The sequence below is a fragment of the Cavia porcellus genome, unplaced genomic scaffold, assembly GCF_034190915.1.
Source record: "Cavia porcellus strain 051 isolate PalLab524CR breed Dunkin Hartley unplaced genomic scaffold, mCavPor4.1 scaffold_22, whole genome shotgun sequence".
NCBI lineage: Eukaryota > Metazoa > Chordata > Mammalia > Rodentia > Caviidae > Cavia > Cavia porcellus.
Window position 1 is genome coordinate 40,120,719 of NW_026947505.1, and position 15,904 is coordinate 40,136,622.

The following is a 15,904-nucleotide window of genomic DNA, read 5'->3' on the forward strand; positions in this document are numbered from 1 at the left end:
GAGTACAGGTAAAGTATACAACTAAGTCATAGCATAAAGATTGGAGGAATGTACATATAAACTAAGAACAATGTTAAAGAACATGCAATATATAAATATGGCAAAAGATTAATTAATAGTTAATTTCTGTTTTAGGTTCTGTTCTGAATGAATTCTGACTTGGGAAAATCCAATAAGTTTAATTTTTAACCTGTAAAATGAATGAATTGTTTAGGAGAAGTGTTTTCAAGCTTTTTAAATTATATCTCATAATAAATTCCATTTTCCATCACAATTCAGTATACTTGTACATGTTTTTACCTGATTGAAAATTTAGATAAAGTGATATGTGTTCTTATTTATATAACATCCTGGTATTTTTTATTTCATTTTAATCTACTCAAAAGAAATGTCCATAACCCATGAATGGTTTGGATTTAATAGTATGGAAAATACTGGACTAGATGTGATAAATGTCCTTGTTTTGCCTGAAGTAGTATTATAAGACTTTAAAAGATTCTTATTTTAATTTTGAAATTTGTTTTGTAGCAATATTATAGTGATTTATGTAGCAGTAAATCAAGTTTGATTGATGTAGTACAATTTAAAGATACCATATTTTTTGATGTTACAGAGAATGTTTCATTTTTTAAGACCTTGAAATCATCTTGCCTTTTTTCCCTCTCAGTAGCCTGCTTGAGAAAGTATGGCATTCTTACTTCAAATGAATTTTGGACACACTGTATTGCTAGAGTATTGGGTTTTTTTCTCCCACATGTAATATCCCAAAAGCCTAAAACAAGATGTTTATCTTTTTGATAGACAAGCTATTAACTTTTGGGGGTAAAATTTAAAGGTGGTAAAGCACGTCTATTAGGACACTGGAAATAAGTAGGAGTTTCTGACAGGTAAACATTATAGCCTTGCATTTGTTATGCTGTAGCTAAAGCAATGTCAGCATTTTTATCATAAACCTAGGGATTATCAGTCTGCAATAAAATTCTTTTTGGACTGAGGCTTATTTAGATTCAGAGCTTACTCATGAAGAACGTTTGCTTTCCTGAACACAAGAGAGTAGATTTGTTTCTGCTTGTTCTCTAAGGGAGAAATGGTTTGTGTTTCCTATATAATTATACAGACATATAAGATATTTCCTTTATAATTATACAAACATATAAGATAATTGGCCATTGTGAACTGACTTATTGATTATTGAAATGTTTATTATTTACTATAAATACATTGTAGAAATTTGTTGCCAACATGCTTATTGAGTGGTGCTGAAAACAGTTGCTTATTTCTGACTGAGTTGTAGTGGTGGGTTTTTGGCAGTCTATATGTAACATCATTATCTAGGCATTAATGAAATTGAATACATACTTTATAAGATGTTTTTCTTAAGATAGTCAAATTTAACTAGCTAATAATTTTCTATCATTCCTCACCTGAAATATACTCCAAACAGTTTTAAAAATGATTTCTAATTCAGACACAAAAAAGATAGAAGAGCATTTTATTTTTATTCACATTAATATAGGATGATGTTAAAAAGAATAATGCTTAACATTAAGAATATGAGTTTAAACTCTGGGACTTACCACATATCACCTGGTGTCCTGGAAAAATACTTCAGATCTCTGTGCCTCATATACCTAGTGATTAAAAAATGCTGATAATAACTTTTGTGTCAGTGGTTTAGTGCAGCAATACATAGAATGCCCTTAGGACAGTGTGTGGGTATGGTTAAGGTAGTATTATTATGTCTGGTATATTTCATCATAGGACCATATGGAAAAATGATTTTTACATTAAATATCATGGGAAGTGAAATACGTCAAGAAACAGAAAGACAAATGTCACGTGATCTTACTTATATGTGAAGTGTAAAAAACATCCTAATTCATAAAAACCTAAAAGTGAGTGGCATTTACCCAAGGCTGAATTGTGGGGAAATGGGAAGATATGGGTCAAATGGTATAGATTTCTAATTAGGTAAAGGAATGCTTGAGAGATCTATTCTGTATAGCTATATAAGTGTATATCTATATAATATATTAATTGTAGTTAGTAATAGTGAATTTTGTATTTTAAAAATGGTAAAAGCATATTTTAAACATTCTTATAAAACATTAAGTAGGTAATGTGATAGATAAGTTATTAGCTTTATTTAATCTCCCAATACTATATACATATATTAAAACTTAAAATTGTATCTCAGTTATATACAATAATTTATCCTTAAAAATAAAAATTAATTTACACCGATCTTACATTTTTAAAGCTAATTATTGCCTAAAGGTAGGGCGATAGGTAGGTCCTCCTGTATGTTACGTTCTTATTTAGTAACACTGTTTTAGCTGATCAATATAACATACTAATTTCAGAAAAACATAACTATTATGAGAAAACCTATTTTTACAAGTGAGAATTTTCTCGGTCTAGGTGATACATTTAAAAGTCCTATTCCTGCTGATGTTGCTGACCTTAAAAAAGCATTCCTCTATTATATTGTAAAGGATAGCAAAGGAAAATGCTATTACATAATGTATATGTCAAGGAATATCAAAATAGTATTATATTATGTGTGGCTTTCTCTTGCTTCAATTCAGAGGAGTAGCAGTTTTGTGCTATATAAATAAATGGATTGATAGAAAGCCAAGACAAAGCTCAGATATGAGGAAAGCTCAGATATGCTTGGCTATGTACTATTTCAATCAGATAGGTACAGTTACACTGTGGAAACTAAACAGTGAATATATTACAGGCAGGAGGGTAATGTAAATGAATTTCACAGAATAATTATATACTCATCTTTGAAAGACATTTTTTATTAATAATACATATGCTACTTGAGTAGGTGTTTGTAATGATGGTACAGAACTAGGGCAGAATTTGCAAACATAACCAAGTGTATTTATTCAGCAAATTATTAACTGACTGAATATTATCAGCCTAGGTGTTTTAGGTGCTGGAGGTATAAATATGAATAAAGTGAGAAATCCCTTCGGTCATCTGTGGACTTAGTATCAATCCTATATATAGTTATTCTGCCATGACTTGCTATGGGATAATGCACCGAGCAAGATCTTCAGGAGGCAATGAGGTTATGTATGGTATCTAGATAATGTAGTTAGGCTTTAGATTAAAGAAGAGAAAAAGAACACTCTCAAATACATTATTTATATGTATATAGCAATAAACAGATATATTACTGGAAAATGGCTTCTGATTTTGAATATAAATGTATTGAATCACAGGAAAGTACAGTTTTATTTTCATATTAGCAATAATAAATGATGTGTAAAACACATATTCTAGCATCCTTGATAATATACATGACAGCATAAAGGCAAGTGTTGTTAGTAGTTACTATTTCAAGATGACTTATACAATTAAACATTGCCTGAAGTTTAACAAAATTCTAGCCCAAGGAAAAACTGCTAGGAGACATTTGACCTGGCTGGAGTGGGATATATTTTGCCTCTTATACACTCCTTATTTATTGTAGTCACTCTGCATTTGTGTGCACTATATATATATATATATATATATATATATATATATATATATAGATAGATAGAGAGAGCCATAAAATTCCATATAATGGAAGTTGAATGAGCTAAATTTGAAGAGGAGGCCTGAACTACAGTGTAGAAACTAAAATTATTAGTATGAAATATACCAGTATGCAATTTATAATATATGGCAAGTGTATCTTGCAGTGTCAGGGAAGTACTAGTAGATATTCTCAAAGTAAATATAGGTAACACTGATTTCTTGGCTATATTTAATAGCCATTCTTTCCGGGATGAGGTGAAATCTCAGTGTTGTTTTATTTTGCATCTCTTGAACGACCAGTGATGTTGAACATTATTTTACATATTTACTGTTTGTATATCTTCATCTGAGAAGTATGTGTTCATCTCAGATGCAAAGTTTTGGTTTATTTCGGATTTTTATATTTTCATGATTTAGATTTGGAATCTGTCCATTTCTTCTGTATTTTCCATCTTATTAGAATGCAGGTTTTCAAAGTAGGTGTAAATGATCTTCTGGATTTTTGCACGGTCTGTTGCAATTTCACCCTTTTCATTCTCAACTGCATGAATTTGAATCTTTTCTTTCCTTTTTTGGATAAAGGTGGGTAAGGGTTTGTCAATTTTATTTATTATTTCAAAGAACTAACTCTTCAATTCATTGATTCTTGCTATTTTTTTTAGTCTCCTGTACATTAATTTCTGCTTTGATCTTTATAATTTCCTCCCTCGTACAGCTTTTGGCTTAGCCTGCTTATCTTGTTCTAGAAGTTTGAAGTTCATCTAAAACCAGGATTCTCTCTGGTTTTACTAGTAGACAACCTGTGGAGATGTGCATCTGGTCTGTGCACATCTCTCCCAGAAAACCAGCAGTAGATTCTTGGTGGGGTGGTGGATAACCTCAGGAGGCATGCCCTAAGACCACTCACATTGGACTTGCCACCGCCTGAGCAATTTCCTTGTCTGAGCCTAGCTGGATGCTGCTAGATAGAGCTGGCAGCAGCTCTGGCTTCTGTGCTCAGTTGATCTGTCTCCAAGATAGCTCCTGTCCAATTGCTGTCTCCCCAGGGAAGGCCAAGTCCTCTGCACTTACCACCAGCCGGTGGAAAATACAGAAGAAATGGACAGATTCCAAATCTAAATCAGTCCTCTACCTTGGCTGCTCCCTTCCCCTGCTATGTATCTCTGCACAAGCTTCCTGGATCACCAGCCTTCATCACGACTATGCATCCTTGGGTTCAAACTGATCCTCTTGCTCAGCCATTTCCTGTCTCAGGGAGAAGGTGCTGTTGGCTACCACTTTCTTCTTTGCTGAAGTTTTCTCTTCACTGTCTCTGTAGGATTTACTTCACTTTTCAGATTCTTCCAGGGGCCAGTGGACCCTCTTCCCTGCTTGTCTTCCTTACAGTGCTATATTCCTGCATCTAGACAGTGACTATCCAAGAGGCTGTTTTCTTGGCTGCTTACCTGTTCACCATCTTGGTCTTCATTCCATGTTACTTTTTAAGACTACATAATATACTTTGCGTGGCTCCATCATGTTGGTTGTTTGGTTTGGTTGCAGGACTGAGTATTAAACCTACGAGCTTTGCACTGAGCTATCTCCCCACCTCTTTTTATATTTTATTTTGAAACAAAGTCTCACTAAATAACCAGGCTAGGCTCCAATTTGAATCCTAAAGCATAATAAATTTGAGACAATATAAATTGCACCTGTGGTACTTGAAGTATATATTCTAGTGTTTTTTCGGAAGCACACTTTATAAAAAAAATTTCTTTAAGATGTAATGATCTTTTTCCAGCTGAGGTATTTAATTACTGTGATATCCAATAGTCTGTTAATTGGTGAGAATTAAGCAAAAAGCCACCATGGACATATCTTGACTGTATTCTCATTGCATAGAAATGGAGCAACAAAGAATAATTATTAACTACACAAGTAGAGCATTGTATGTAATCACTATAGAGTATTTTCTCTTTTTTAAATACAAGAGCAAAACTATAAGACATATATATATACATGGCTCTTTTTGTGCCAGCCTTTTAATTCCTTTAAAGAGAGGCCTGAGATTTCATCAATCACAATTCACAAATCTGAAAAATAAGTTGTTTTAGTAGATTCAAAAGCTCAGATATGCCATAGCCCAGGTGAAGTTGGTGCATAATCTTTCTCTTGTGTATATTCATTTATTTGGTAGAACTCACCTTTTGCTATTCAAGCAAGCAAATCCTTAAAAATATTTTTATATTTTCAGAATTTATGTGTGTTTGATTTTAATGTATTTCATGTGTGATGCAAATTTAAAAGCACACTATAAATATATTTATGGTTTAAATTTATGTACATTTATTAACATGTATATATAAATTAACACACATAAAGCATTTTACAAGAGCCCCTTAAATATTTTAAAGTGATAGTAAAATAGTTTCTAAACAGAAATGTAGTTTTTCGCTTAATTTTTTCATTTAGCGTCTTATAGTGCAAAACTTCCTTGGTGAATACCCCAGTCAACTATCACAGTAGTTTAGGATTTCCTCAGCACACTTGGAAATAAATGTGTTGGCTATTTCAACATGAGTCTTGATCAGTCTTCCTACTTTTTTTGAATGAAATATTTCCATGATTTACTGCTCTTATTCAGGATACTGCCCTCATCATCTCATTATTTTACTTTAAGATACTAAGGGGTGAGCCAGTTGTAGTGACACAAACCTATAATCCTAGCACTGAGGCTGGAGGAGTGTTGCAAGTTCAAGACCAGCCTGAGCTATGAAGTGAGGGCATGGCCAGCCTGAACTGAAGAATGAGACCCTGTCTCAAAAAAAAAAGTACCAATGAGTATTTAGGAAACTCATCCTACTCTATAATAGCTTATGTCAATAATTATGCTATAGATTCAGATACAAAATTAAATTGTTACTAAGGATGAAGACAATATTGTCAGACTTTTTGTTAATCTGACAGCCACAGATATATATATGTATCTATATCTGTATATCTGCTATGTGTATATATTTATGTGTGTATATATACACGTTATATATACATATAAATGTCACCCGTGTGTGTATCAAATATAATTTACACTTAAGTATTAAATATAATTTATAAAATATAAAAGTAGAATTCCTAAGTAATTTTCATTTATTTCCCTAGTTCTGCTGACTTCAAATCCAAGGGCATTATTCATTCTTTTTGCTTCTTCATGTAACCTGTATGCTCTTCAGAGATTTATCAATGATCACTATTTCATTACAATCTATACCTTTTTGGTAGTAACTCTTCAAAAAGACGTAATAAATATTACATATTATTTGCTTCTTAAGTAATGACTATAATACTCGTGATATTTTTATTTATGCTACTTTCATATTTCTTTAAACTAATTTTTACATTTGGATATCTTGCAGTTTGATTTATAATGCTGTTTTATTAACCACTGCTTTGTACAATGGCATATCTTATCAGAATGGGTGACTTTTACAGTTTTATACTTTTAACATGTTTTCTTAAAAGAATTCTGTTTACTAAATTGTAATTGTTGTTGAAGAGATAGAATCATTTGTTGCAAAATATTCTGTTACCTTTTGTGCACTCTATAGGCATTTCACTGTTAAACTTCCAGTCCTAAGGCTGCCTGTGAGAAGACAGAGAATCAGAAACATATTTGTTACAAATAACCTACAGTTTGTCAACAAGATAATATGAATCAAACTGACCATAAAACAGTATTACAATTTATTCCATTGGGAATTACTTAATATCTTTAAATCAATTATTGAGGCACATTCTTTATTCACTAAAAGGCTGGTTTACTTTATTTGATTGGTTAAATCTAGAGTATTTCTGTTTCTGTCTGTCTTTCTCTCTATCTTTCCCTCCTTGGTCCCCTACCCCACGTTTTTAGTTGCAAGGAATATATCTGATTACCATAATTGAATCATGACTCTATTTAGGTATTCTTGTGTTTGACTGTGACTCCTAAAAACTGTAAGAACTTGAACAAGTTATTGTATCTTTCTAAATCTCATTTTTTATTACTCTGTAAGATGGAAATAATACCAATATATCCCTTATAATTGGATGCTAGAATTAAATGATATTTTTCTTAGAATTAATTTAGCACTTTACTTTTAGGGAGTTGTAGGTCAGTGACTGGAGAATATATAAAAATTCTCAATTGAGAGTTTCAGCAATGTAAACACATAGCAACAAGTACCACTGCATCTATCAGGAAAAGACATAGCGTCTCTCCAGGAAAGTCCCCTGATCCACTCTCCTTAATGAGCACTACAATGTTGACTGAGTGTGTAGCACTCAGGACTTCATTTTTACAGCACTTGGCCTCATGATATACAAACTGTCACTCAAGGACTTCATAGCCACCAGTACCTATAGCTAAAGTGAACAACAGTGGGTCATGTGTAACCTGCGGGAAGAAAGCTAGGTCGGTAACACCATGTCTCTGTCTTGGAGTTTCAGTACTTTGGCATGCTATTTGCCCAATGTCACCAAAGTCTCATATACGTTGATCCCTTAAGGATGAAGAACCTGGACATTGTGTTCTAAGAGGACTTTAGCTAGTACAGATATCTTCTTTCATTCAAGTTGAAGTTGGTTTTCCTGTGGACTTTGACAGTTTGGTCCCATTTATATTCTGGAAAGCAAAATGAGAAATTGAACCTTTTGCTTGTTTACTCTTCTTCAAATATTTAAAGATTTTCATAATCTTGTTAAAACTGTGAGTATTGTTTCTGCACTTTTAGATATTTTAATCTGATTAATATTAATACCATAAATATTTACTGTGTGCACATTGTGTTCTCAGTGAAAGAGCCAAATGTGTAGTCAGTCTCTGGCCTCAGGAAACTGCCTGACATGGAGCCATGCCTTTCTCAATGTGTCATATTCCCTATGTGAAATTATTCTTGGCACCCTAGTATCATCATGCAATTTCCTTTAAATGTTACCAGCTCATGTGTCTTTGCAATGCAGTGGTATGGTACTTGAAGTGTAATATGGGAGCACTGGAAAAGTTATCAGCCTGCTTAGCCTGTTATGCAGGCACCACAAATTTAAGATAATGTTACCTCTTTGGATGGTCACACATTGTTGGTTTCTGTGAAAACCATTGTTAGTGTTTCTTTAGTTCTACTTGTAAAGTTATTTTTTTTAAAATATGAGCACAGTTGCTTTGATTAAACTTCAGCTTGATAAGACTAGCATACTGTACCAAAATATCTGAATTTGTATTCTTTTTCTGTCATCCAAATATGTGAAAAGCAATAATCTACTTTAATTCATCCATGTCATTGATGTCTTCCACAGAAGAGTATGTGATAAACCCCTGTAAGGAAAGCAGAGCCCTTGCTTAATATTTCTTTCTTTATTAATTTAATATACACATTAAATAAGTCTTTAGATAATATTTATTTCTTAAGCAGTTTTATACTTCCTTTGCCAATAAATGCTATAAAGTGATTTCTCCCGTTATTTGTCCAGTAAGGCCTATTCTTTATAATACTTTCTGATTTATTTAAAAAATCTATTTCTTAGGGAAGTATATCTAAAGATAATTATGAATATACTTATATTAAAAGTGTTTGCATTTATGCTTACGTATGATCCATATGATAGTATTAAACTTTAGCCTTATGTTTTTGTGTTTGAGTTTATGTACATACTATGACAATTAAAATGTTACCCAGTATTTAGTTTAAGTTATTGAATGAATGACGGATTTGTATTGCAGAGATATAAATGTGACCAATTTGAATATAGCGATTTTTCCTTTGTAAATACTGCTAAGGTGAGATACTGCTAATCTTGAGAAGAGTATACTTTATTAGGAAAACTTACTATTATTTGAGTACCATTGGTTATATTCTCATAAACTGAGAGAAAGATTTTTGTAAGGGCAATAATTTTCACTTTGTAAACCCTTCTTACTTTATTGCTATGGTTACTATTACACCACATGTTTGTATAAATCGTTTTATATTTTAAAGTTACTTGTTAATCTACAACCTATAAATGTGGTAAAGAATCTTAGTAAGATATATTGATTCCATGTTTGAAATAGTACTGTTGCAACAGCATTGTAGTACTATTTATTATTAGCATGTTAATAGTCGTAGAGCAAATTTTACATATGCAAACCTGCAAAGGATGGAACTGTAATGGCTGGGTGACAGTCTGGGTTCTGAAAGCAGGCTGCCTAGGGCCTAACTCACTTCTGCCACTGACCAGTTGCATGACCTGATTTGATCAGACCATCTCCATTTATCATCACTAAATGGGGACATCAACCATGCCAAGAGCACAGGGTTGTTGTGAAGATTAAATGAATTCCTTTCATGATGTATTTGGAACAGTGCCTAGCAAATGTGACAGAAGGTTTCTGTGATAAAAGTTCCTTTTCTTCCTCTTACAGCTCATCCTTCTGAGAAACTTTTAGGAAATAAGAAAAATGGTAAGAATTTTCAAAGTATCACTCTGGGAAAATGCAATTTCAAAGAGTTGTTTATAGTAATATTCATTTGATTACTAGTAGACTTAATTTTGTTTTTATTTAATGTGTATGTCATATATTTAAAAATGGTTAGGTTTGAAGGTGTTATTGATATCTACTATATATTTTGTCTTAGGATATTAACAATGATTAATACTCGCCTCATGAAATAGATGATTTCTATGAAAGTCAAATTACTATCACCTGTTATTTCTTTTTCAGTTATTATATTTGTATGTTTTACATAAATGTAGTCTATGTTTTGAGGTAGCTGGAATAGAAACTATACAAAGAATAAAAAATGAAATAACAAAAAAAAAGAAATTCAAGTATTTCCAAAGTTCACATGGAAATTTGGCTACACTGTTATTTTTTTCTACAGTGTTGAGAGATTATCTTAGAAGGATTTTTGAGGCAATAGCATAACAGATTTTTTATTAGTGTTAGTGATACTTGTTTTACTTTTTATTTTTATATATATTTTAAGTTTTATTTTTAAAAAGTCAGAAAAGAAAAACAAATAGAAGGCATAAACAATAACAGTAGACTCAAAACAACAATACAGGTCTTCAAAACAGAATGAAAGAAATTTAACAATGGTTGTTATATTGCATATTGTTCTCTTTTTTAAAATAAAGAGAAGACAAAGAAATTAGAAAAACAGAAAAGAAGGGTAGAATAATACCAAATTAAAAAAAAATTATCGTAAAATAGCTAGTTGATGTATTACTCATTGTTGTCTTAAAAAATATTTGCTGAAGTCACAAAATCAAAGCATAAATAGTGGCTAGACACAGACAATGACAATGCAAATCCTTTTGATCACTGTTACAACAGAAATTCAGTTATGTGGTCATCTGTGTTATATACTATACGTACCATTTTACTCTTTAGAACACTTTCCTTCCCTTTTGCTTTCACAGTATCTTATCCTTTTTGGATCCCATTATTCTGTCAGTTTTTATTGTTTTTTACACTAGCGAGACAATATGATATTTACTCATGTGAGCCTTGTTTATTTCACTAATGAGGATATTTTCAAGTTGCCTCCATTTAGCTATTAAGGCTTCAAGACCATCCTTTTTTATAACTGAGTAGTATTCCATTGTATAAAAATACCACATTTTTTTATCCACTCTGCAGTTGATGGGAATTTTGGTTGTTTCCAAGATTTAGCTAGTGTGATAATTGTTTTAATATTCTACACTTATGTTTCCACATAACTGTGGAAATAAATTTAGCTTCATAAGTAAAATTGCTGCTTTTTAATGTTCAGAATGTCAAAACTTCTGTTCTTCTGATTTTAATTTGTTACTAGAAATACGTATTTTCTGTTAACTTTCTGATTTGTAAAGTTATTATTGAGTTAAATGATCAGTTTAATCCCAACTTTCATGAGCAGTTCTTCAATTCTTCAGTGACTCAGTTTTCAACAGGGTTGGAAAGAAGTGGATATTAGAAACTTTGTAGTTGGGGACAGAAAGAGTTGCTAAAGTTGGTTGCTCTGTTTCTTTCCTAAATAACTAGTTTTGAACCGGCAGTTCAGCTCTCTGGGCCTCCACTTTTTTTTTTTAATTAAATATGTTCGATGAGTTTGTCTTTACCTTTCTGTATAGCTTCTCCCTTATTTCTCATGTCTGGTAGTTTTTCTGTGCTCTAGAAGAAAAGCTTAGATGATCATGAGGGGCAGGGGTCTGCTCCCAATGTTTCTGTCACTATTCAGACTCCTCTGATCCTCTCAGGAAGATTTCTTTTCTCATTTTTGCCTAAGAAACACAGAGATTCCCATTACTGGGTAACTGTCTCCCTCTGGCAGCTGCAGCTCTGCAGTTTTACATCGTTTTACCCAGTAGGTCTTCCACTGCCTGACACGCACACTTACTTGTATTCTTCTTTTGGTCTTAACTAAATCTTGGTGCTCATCTAAGGGCCTCCATTTCTGTGAGCTTCTTTAAGTCATTAATGTTTATGTTTTCAGCACACTAATTTCAGGGCCAAGAATTGGGGTTGGTGATGTTTAGGCTATTAGTCCTTTAACCCTTTTCAACACATACTCTTTTGAGGCTTATGTCATTCAGCGGTGCATTCTCCTCTGTCCTCTGTAGTCTTCCATGTTCACAAAAGAGTTTGTTGTCTGATTGCAGACTTCCTAGCCCTACTATTATCCAGGGAAATTTAGCACCCAACACCTTTCCATAACTCCCCACACTACTTCACCCTCACTGTCCTACAGTGACATCCTAACTTTATCATAATTATTTTTTCACCTCCAAATAGTAATTTGAAATATATTTCTCTCTAGTCCAATACTGTACTCTTTCAACTTCTGTTAATGTGATATTTCTGAGATGGCATCAGGACCTGCAGTCATTTGGCGCCTTTATTTTCCCCCAGTGTATCAATCTTCTTTTGTTCTATCCACCTGGCATTCTTGTTCATGCCATCAATAGCACCCTCACTTATTCTCTATATTAGTGTAGGCCTACTGTCTACTCTTTCTCTTTACATTTTGCATTTCAGTCTTCTGTAAAGGTATTCACCTTGACTGAACCCAACTCTTTGTTTTCCTAGATGCTACAAGGTACTGGAGAATGACACACAGGAGGACAACTTGGTTCTACACTGCTGGAATACCAACTTGAAATGGGCTATAGTCTTTTAGCAGGCTTCTCCAATCACCTTGCTATAATAGTTGTTCTGTTTCTGTCCCTGCATATCCTTATACTTTATAAGAAACCAGATATTAGTGTCTAAATAAATGGTTTAAATATGAAATTTTAAAGCATAAACCATCAATTGTTTTAGTCTACTTTTATTTCAAGTTAAAAATTGTATGATGTCTACAGTAGGTACTGTAAAATGCTTGCATAAGACTGTAATATGAATATGACAGTTTGACATTTGTTTTCTGTTTATTTGCTGTTTGAATATAATAAATCACTGCTCTAATTTTCTATACAAGTGTTTGTTTAAGTATACAGATAAACATTTCTTTCCCCATGGAGCCTCTTTTCTTATACTGTTTCTTTAAGGTAACTTCTTCCTATGGTAATACATTTTTAATGAATTACATTAATATGGTATAAGTTAATTAAATATCTTTTTCAATGCTTTCAGTGTTTGATTTTTTAAATTACTGACGAGAACTATAATTTTAAATTATACTAAAGAATTGATATTCTTGATTTGTTTTCTAGGTTTATAATACTGAATTGGTGTTGATAAAATACACTGTTGTTGTATTCCCTCATCAAAATAACAAAAATCTGCAAATCTGAAGTAATTTAAGTAAAGTCCTCCTTGAGTTTTGAAACAGAAGAATCCTCACAGTTGTGGGAGACAAAACTATGAGAAAGTAGGGTGGAAGCAGGTTAGCTCTTTATTCTTATCAGAACTTCCTATGTAGTCTAGATTTTAGCCTTTATTTTTGGAGCTAAAATATATAACTGAAAAGATGATCTGTCCCTGGTCTTCTACACCCATGTTAAGCTAAAAGTGAAGACTTCTATATCATCTTTAAAAGTCAAAGAAAAGTCACCTTGACAAATATGTACTTTTTGAACAGAAATATATTCAAGAAATTTATAGTATAAATTTAAATTTGAATATATTCTCAGAAAAAAAATAGAAGCCAACCAGGTATGTGACTTGAATATAGGTTACAGCCAGGATGTTACATTCATGTAGAGTAAAGTGAAATGTTGCTGGGATGCACTGAACATAACATTCAAGAGAGGACATATTTCTTAAGCAGTTGCATTTTTGCTGCAGGCTGATAAATAGTGGAGTTTGAAATCAATTTCACCATTGATCTGAAAGATAATCCTTTTTGTGACAATCTTGTCCTGGGGTTTTTACTGTCAGAAGTGAAAATGAATGGCAGAGTCTTAAAAAAAAAAAAAAAAAAGGAGCAGAGGAAGCAGTAAGGCTTATAGAGAAAGAGCCATTGTTTGTCACACATGAAATGATACCCAGTGAGTTTGTATGTGGAGGTGAAGCTGGGGGAGAGAATGCAGAACCAGAAAAGATTACCTTTCATTAATTTCTGGAACTACATTCTACAACTCACAAAGCATTTCGTAGGGAAAGTAAGAAAATAAATGTTCGTAATTCGACAGGCTCTACAAAGAGTCTGCCAGTGTTTTTCCAATCAATATTCTGTACTTCATGCTAGCTTTGCCCCAGAAAGCAAGCTGAGAGTAGAAGCTACAGGGGAAAGTAAGATATTTGACTTGGATGGTTTTTATTCTGTACAGGTTGTGGAACAACTAAGGATTACCTGAAGCACCTCAGAGAATACCCTGGGGATCCGTGCTGAGTGCATTTAAAATAGTGTTGGTGATTCATTTGAGATGGAAATTAAGATAGATTTGCCATTTGCTGGTCTGATTTATTTATAAAGCAGGTACCTGTATTTGCCATGTGCAAAAAATGGCTTTGATAATGTAGTATGAGAGAGGACCTGCTGCTCTGGGAGGATGGCTCAGCAGCTATAGTATAGTGTGGTCCTCATGTCATGCTTAGTGCTGTCTGTGTGTTGGGTCAGTTGTGAGAGGAAGACATTAACTTCATTAATAACTGCTGCAAAGTTAGTCTGAGCTTGGTATTTATCCTAGCTGCCTTATGGATCTAAACTTATTAAATACTTCATGAAACATTCCCCTGATATTTCCATCCTCTTAAATCTGCGTCTGTCAGTGGAAGCTGGCAGATTGGATCTCCCTTAAATGGTTTTCTAACAGGTTAATCGGCTTTCACAGGATCCCTTTCAAATATGTGACAGCCTTTCCCATCTGTTGATGTCACATGCAGGTGGTTCCAGTGTGTGCACCATCTCATTCAGATTACGAGTTTTTTAGATGTGAGTAAAAGGAAGATTTGGCTAATAGGGTTAGGCAATATTTAAACCTGTCTTTTGTGATTTCAGTGTTTGATCATTTTTAACTTTTTCTAAAACTTTAGCAAGCACTTTATTTTAGCTGCTATTTTTTTGTCCTCAGGGCTGGGGGCTGAACTTTTCGGTATATCAATGTACTACATATTTTCAGATTTGCAGGATATTAGATCTCTTTGTCACATCCACTCTGTTCAGCTGTTGTAACGGGAAAGCAGTCATAGACACAGTTTAACTAATGGGATGGTCTAGGTTCTAATGAAACTTAAAAACATGTATCAGGCTGATGATAAAAGTGTGTGTATTCTGTTTAAGTTGTTCTGTGATTAAGGTTTAAGGACTATGTCCAACAGATGTCTTTTACTAACAAAATAAGTAGAAATTCATAGACCTCTTTTATCTGTATCTCTCCACCCTGAATAATTCACATTGGAGAAATCTCTCAGCAGTTACTTGTACAGAGAGGAAAAATGTCCCTAAGCTACCTACACTTTATTCAGCAGAAACACCCCACTTCACCAATTTAAAAAATGCCTTATTATGTGTAGAAAGTGAAAGTTGACATAACCGCAATGTACACTGGGGTTTATATGTGAACATACTAGTCAAAATGGGCTATTGAGGAGCACAACTGGAGTTCAGGAACTGGATTAAATCTTCATCAGCATGAGCCCCACCTGGAAGAATGTAGCGCATCAGCATGGTTATAGCTATGCGGTCTCAGCTTCCCATGCTCATGGCACCAAGTCCAAAGTCCAGGTCGGAACTTTGTTTCCCTTTTACTTTATTTTGTTTTATTGTATTTTATTTTTATTTCAAAGAGAATAAAAACAAGTAAAATAAAACAAAGCCAACCATGACAGACCAGTGTAAGTGACACAGGACTTCAGAACAATACAGAATCAACAATGGTTATGATACCTCTTGTTTTCAGAATAGCTGTAGATACCTTCAGACATAGTAGGAAACTGAACAGAGTA

At 33.2% G+C, this 15,904-nt stretch overlaps 1 protein-coding gene across 4 annotated transcripts in view; it reads left to right on the forward strand.

Annotated features, from left to right (window-relative positions):
* Positions 1-15,904, forward strand: part of Prkn (parkin RBR E3 ubiquitin protein ligase) — a 1,262,552-nt gene that overhangs the window by 89,503 nt on the left and 1,157,145 nt on the right. For 2 of the 4 annotated variants that reach the window (XM_063233335.1, XM_063233334.1), the window contains exon 2: positions 9,953-9,991. The exons of the other annotated variants lie outside the window; for them this stretch is intronic. In XM_063233335.1, the coding sequence (XP_063089405.1) occupies positions 9,953-9,991 (39 nt within the window). The remainder of the gene's footprint in view (positions 1-9,952; positions 9,992-15,904) is intronic. 4 annotated transcript variants of the gene reach the window in all.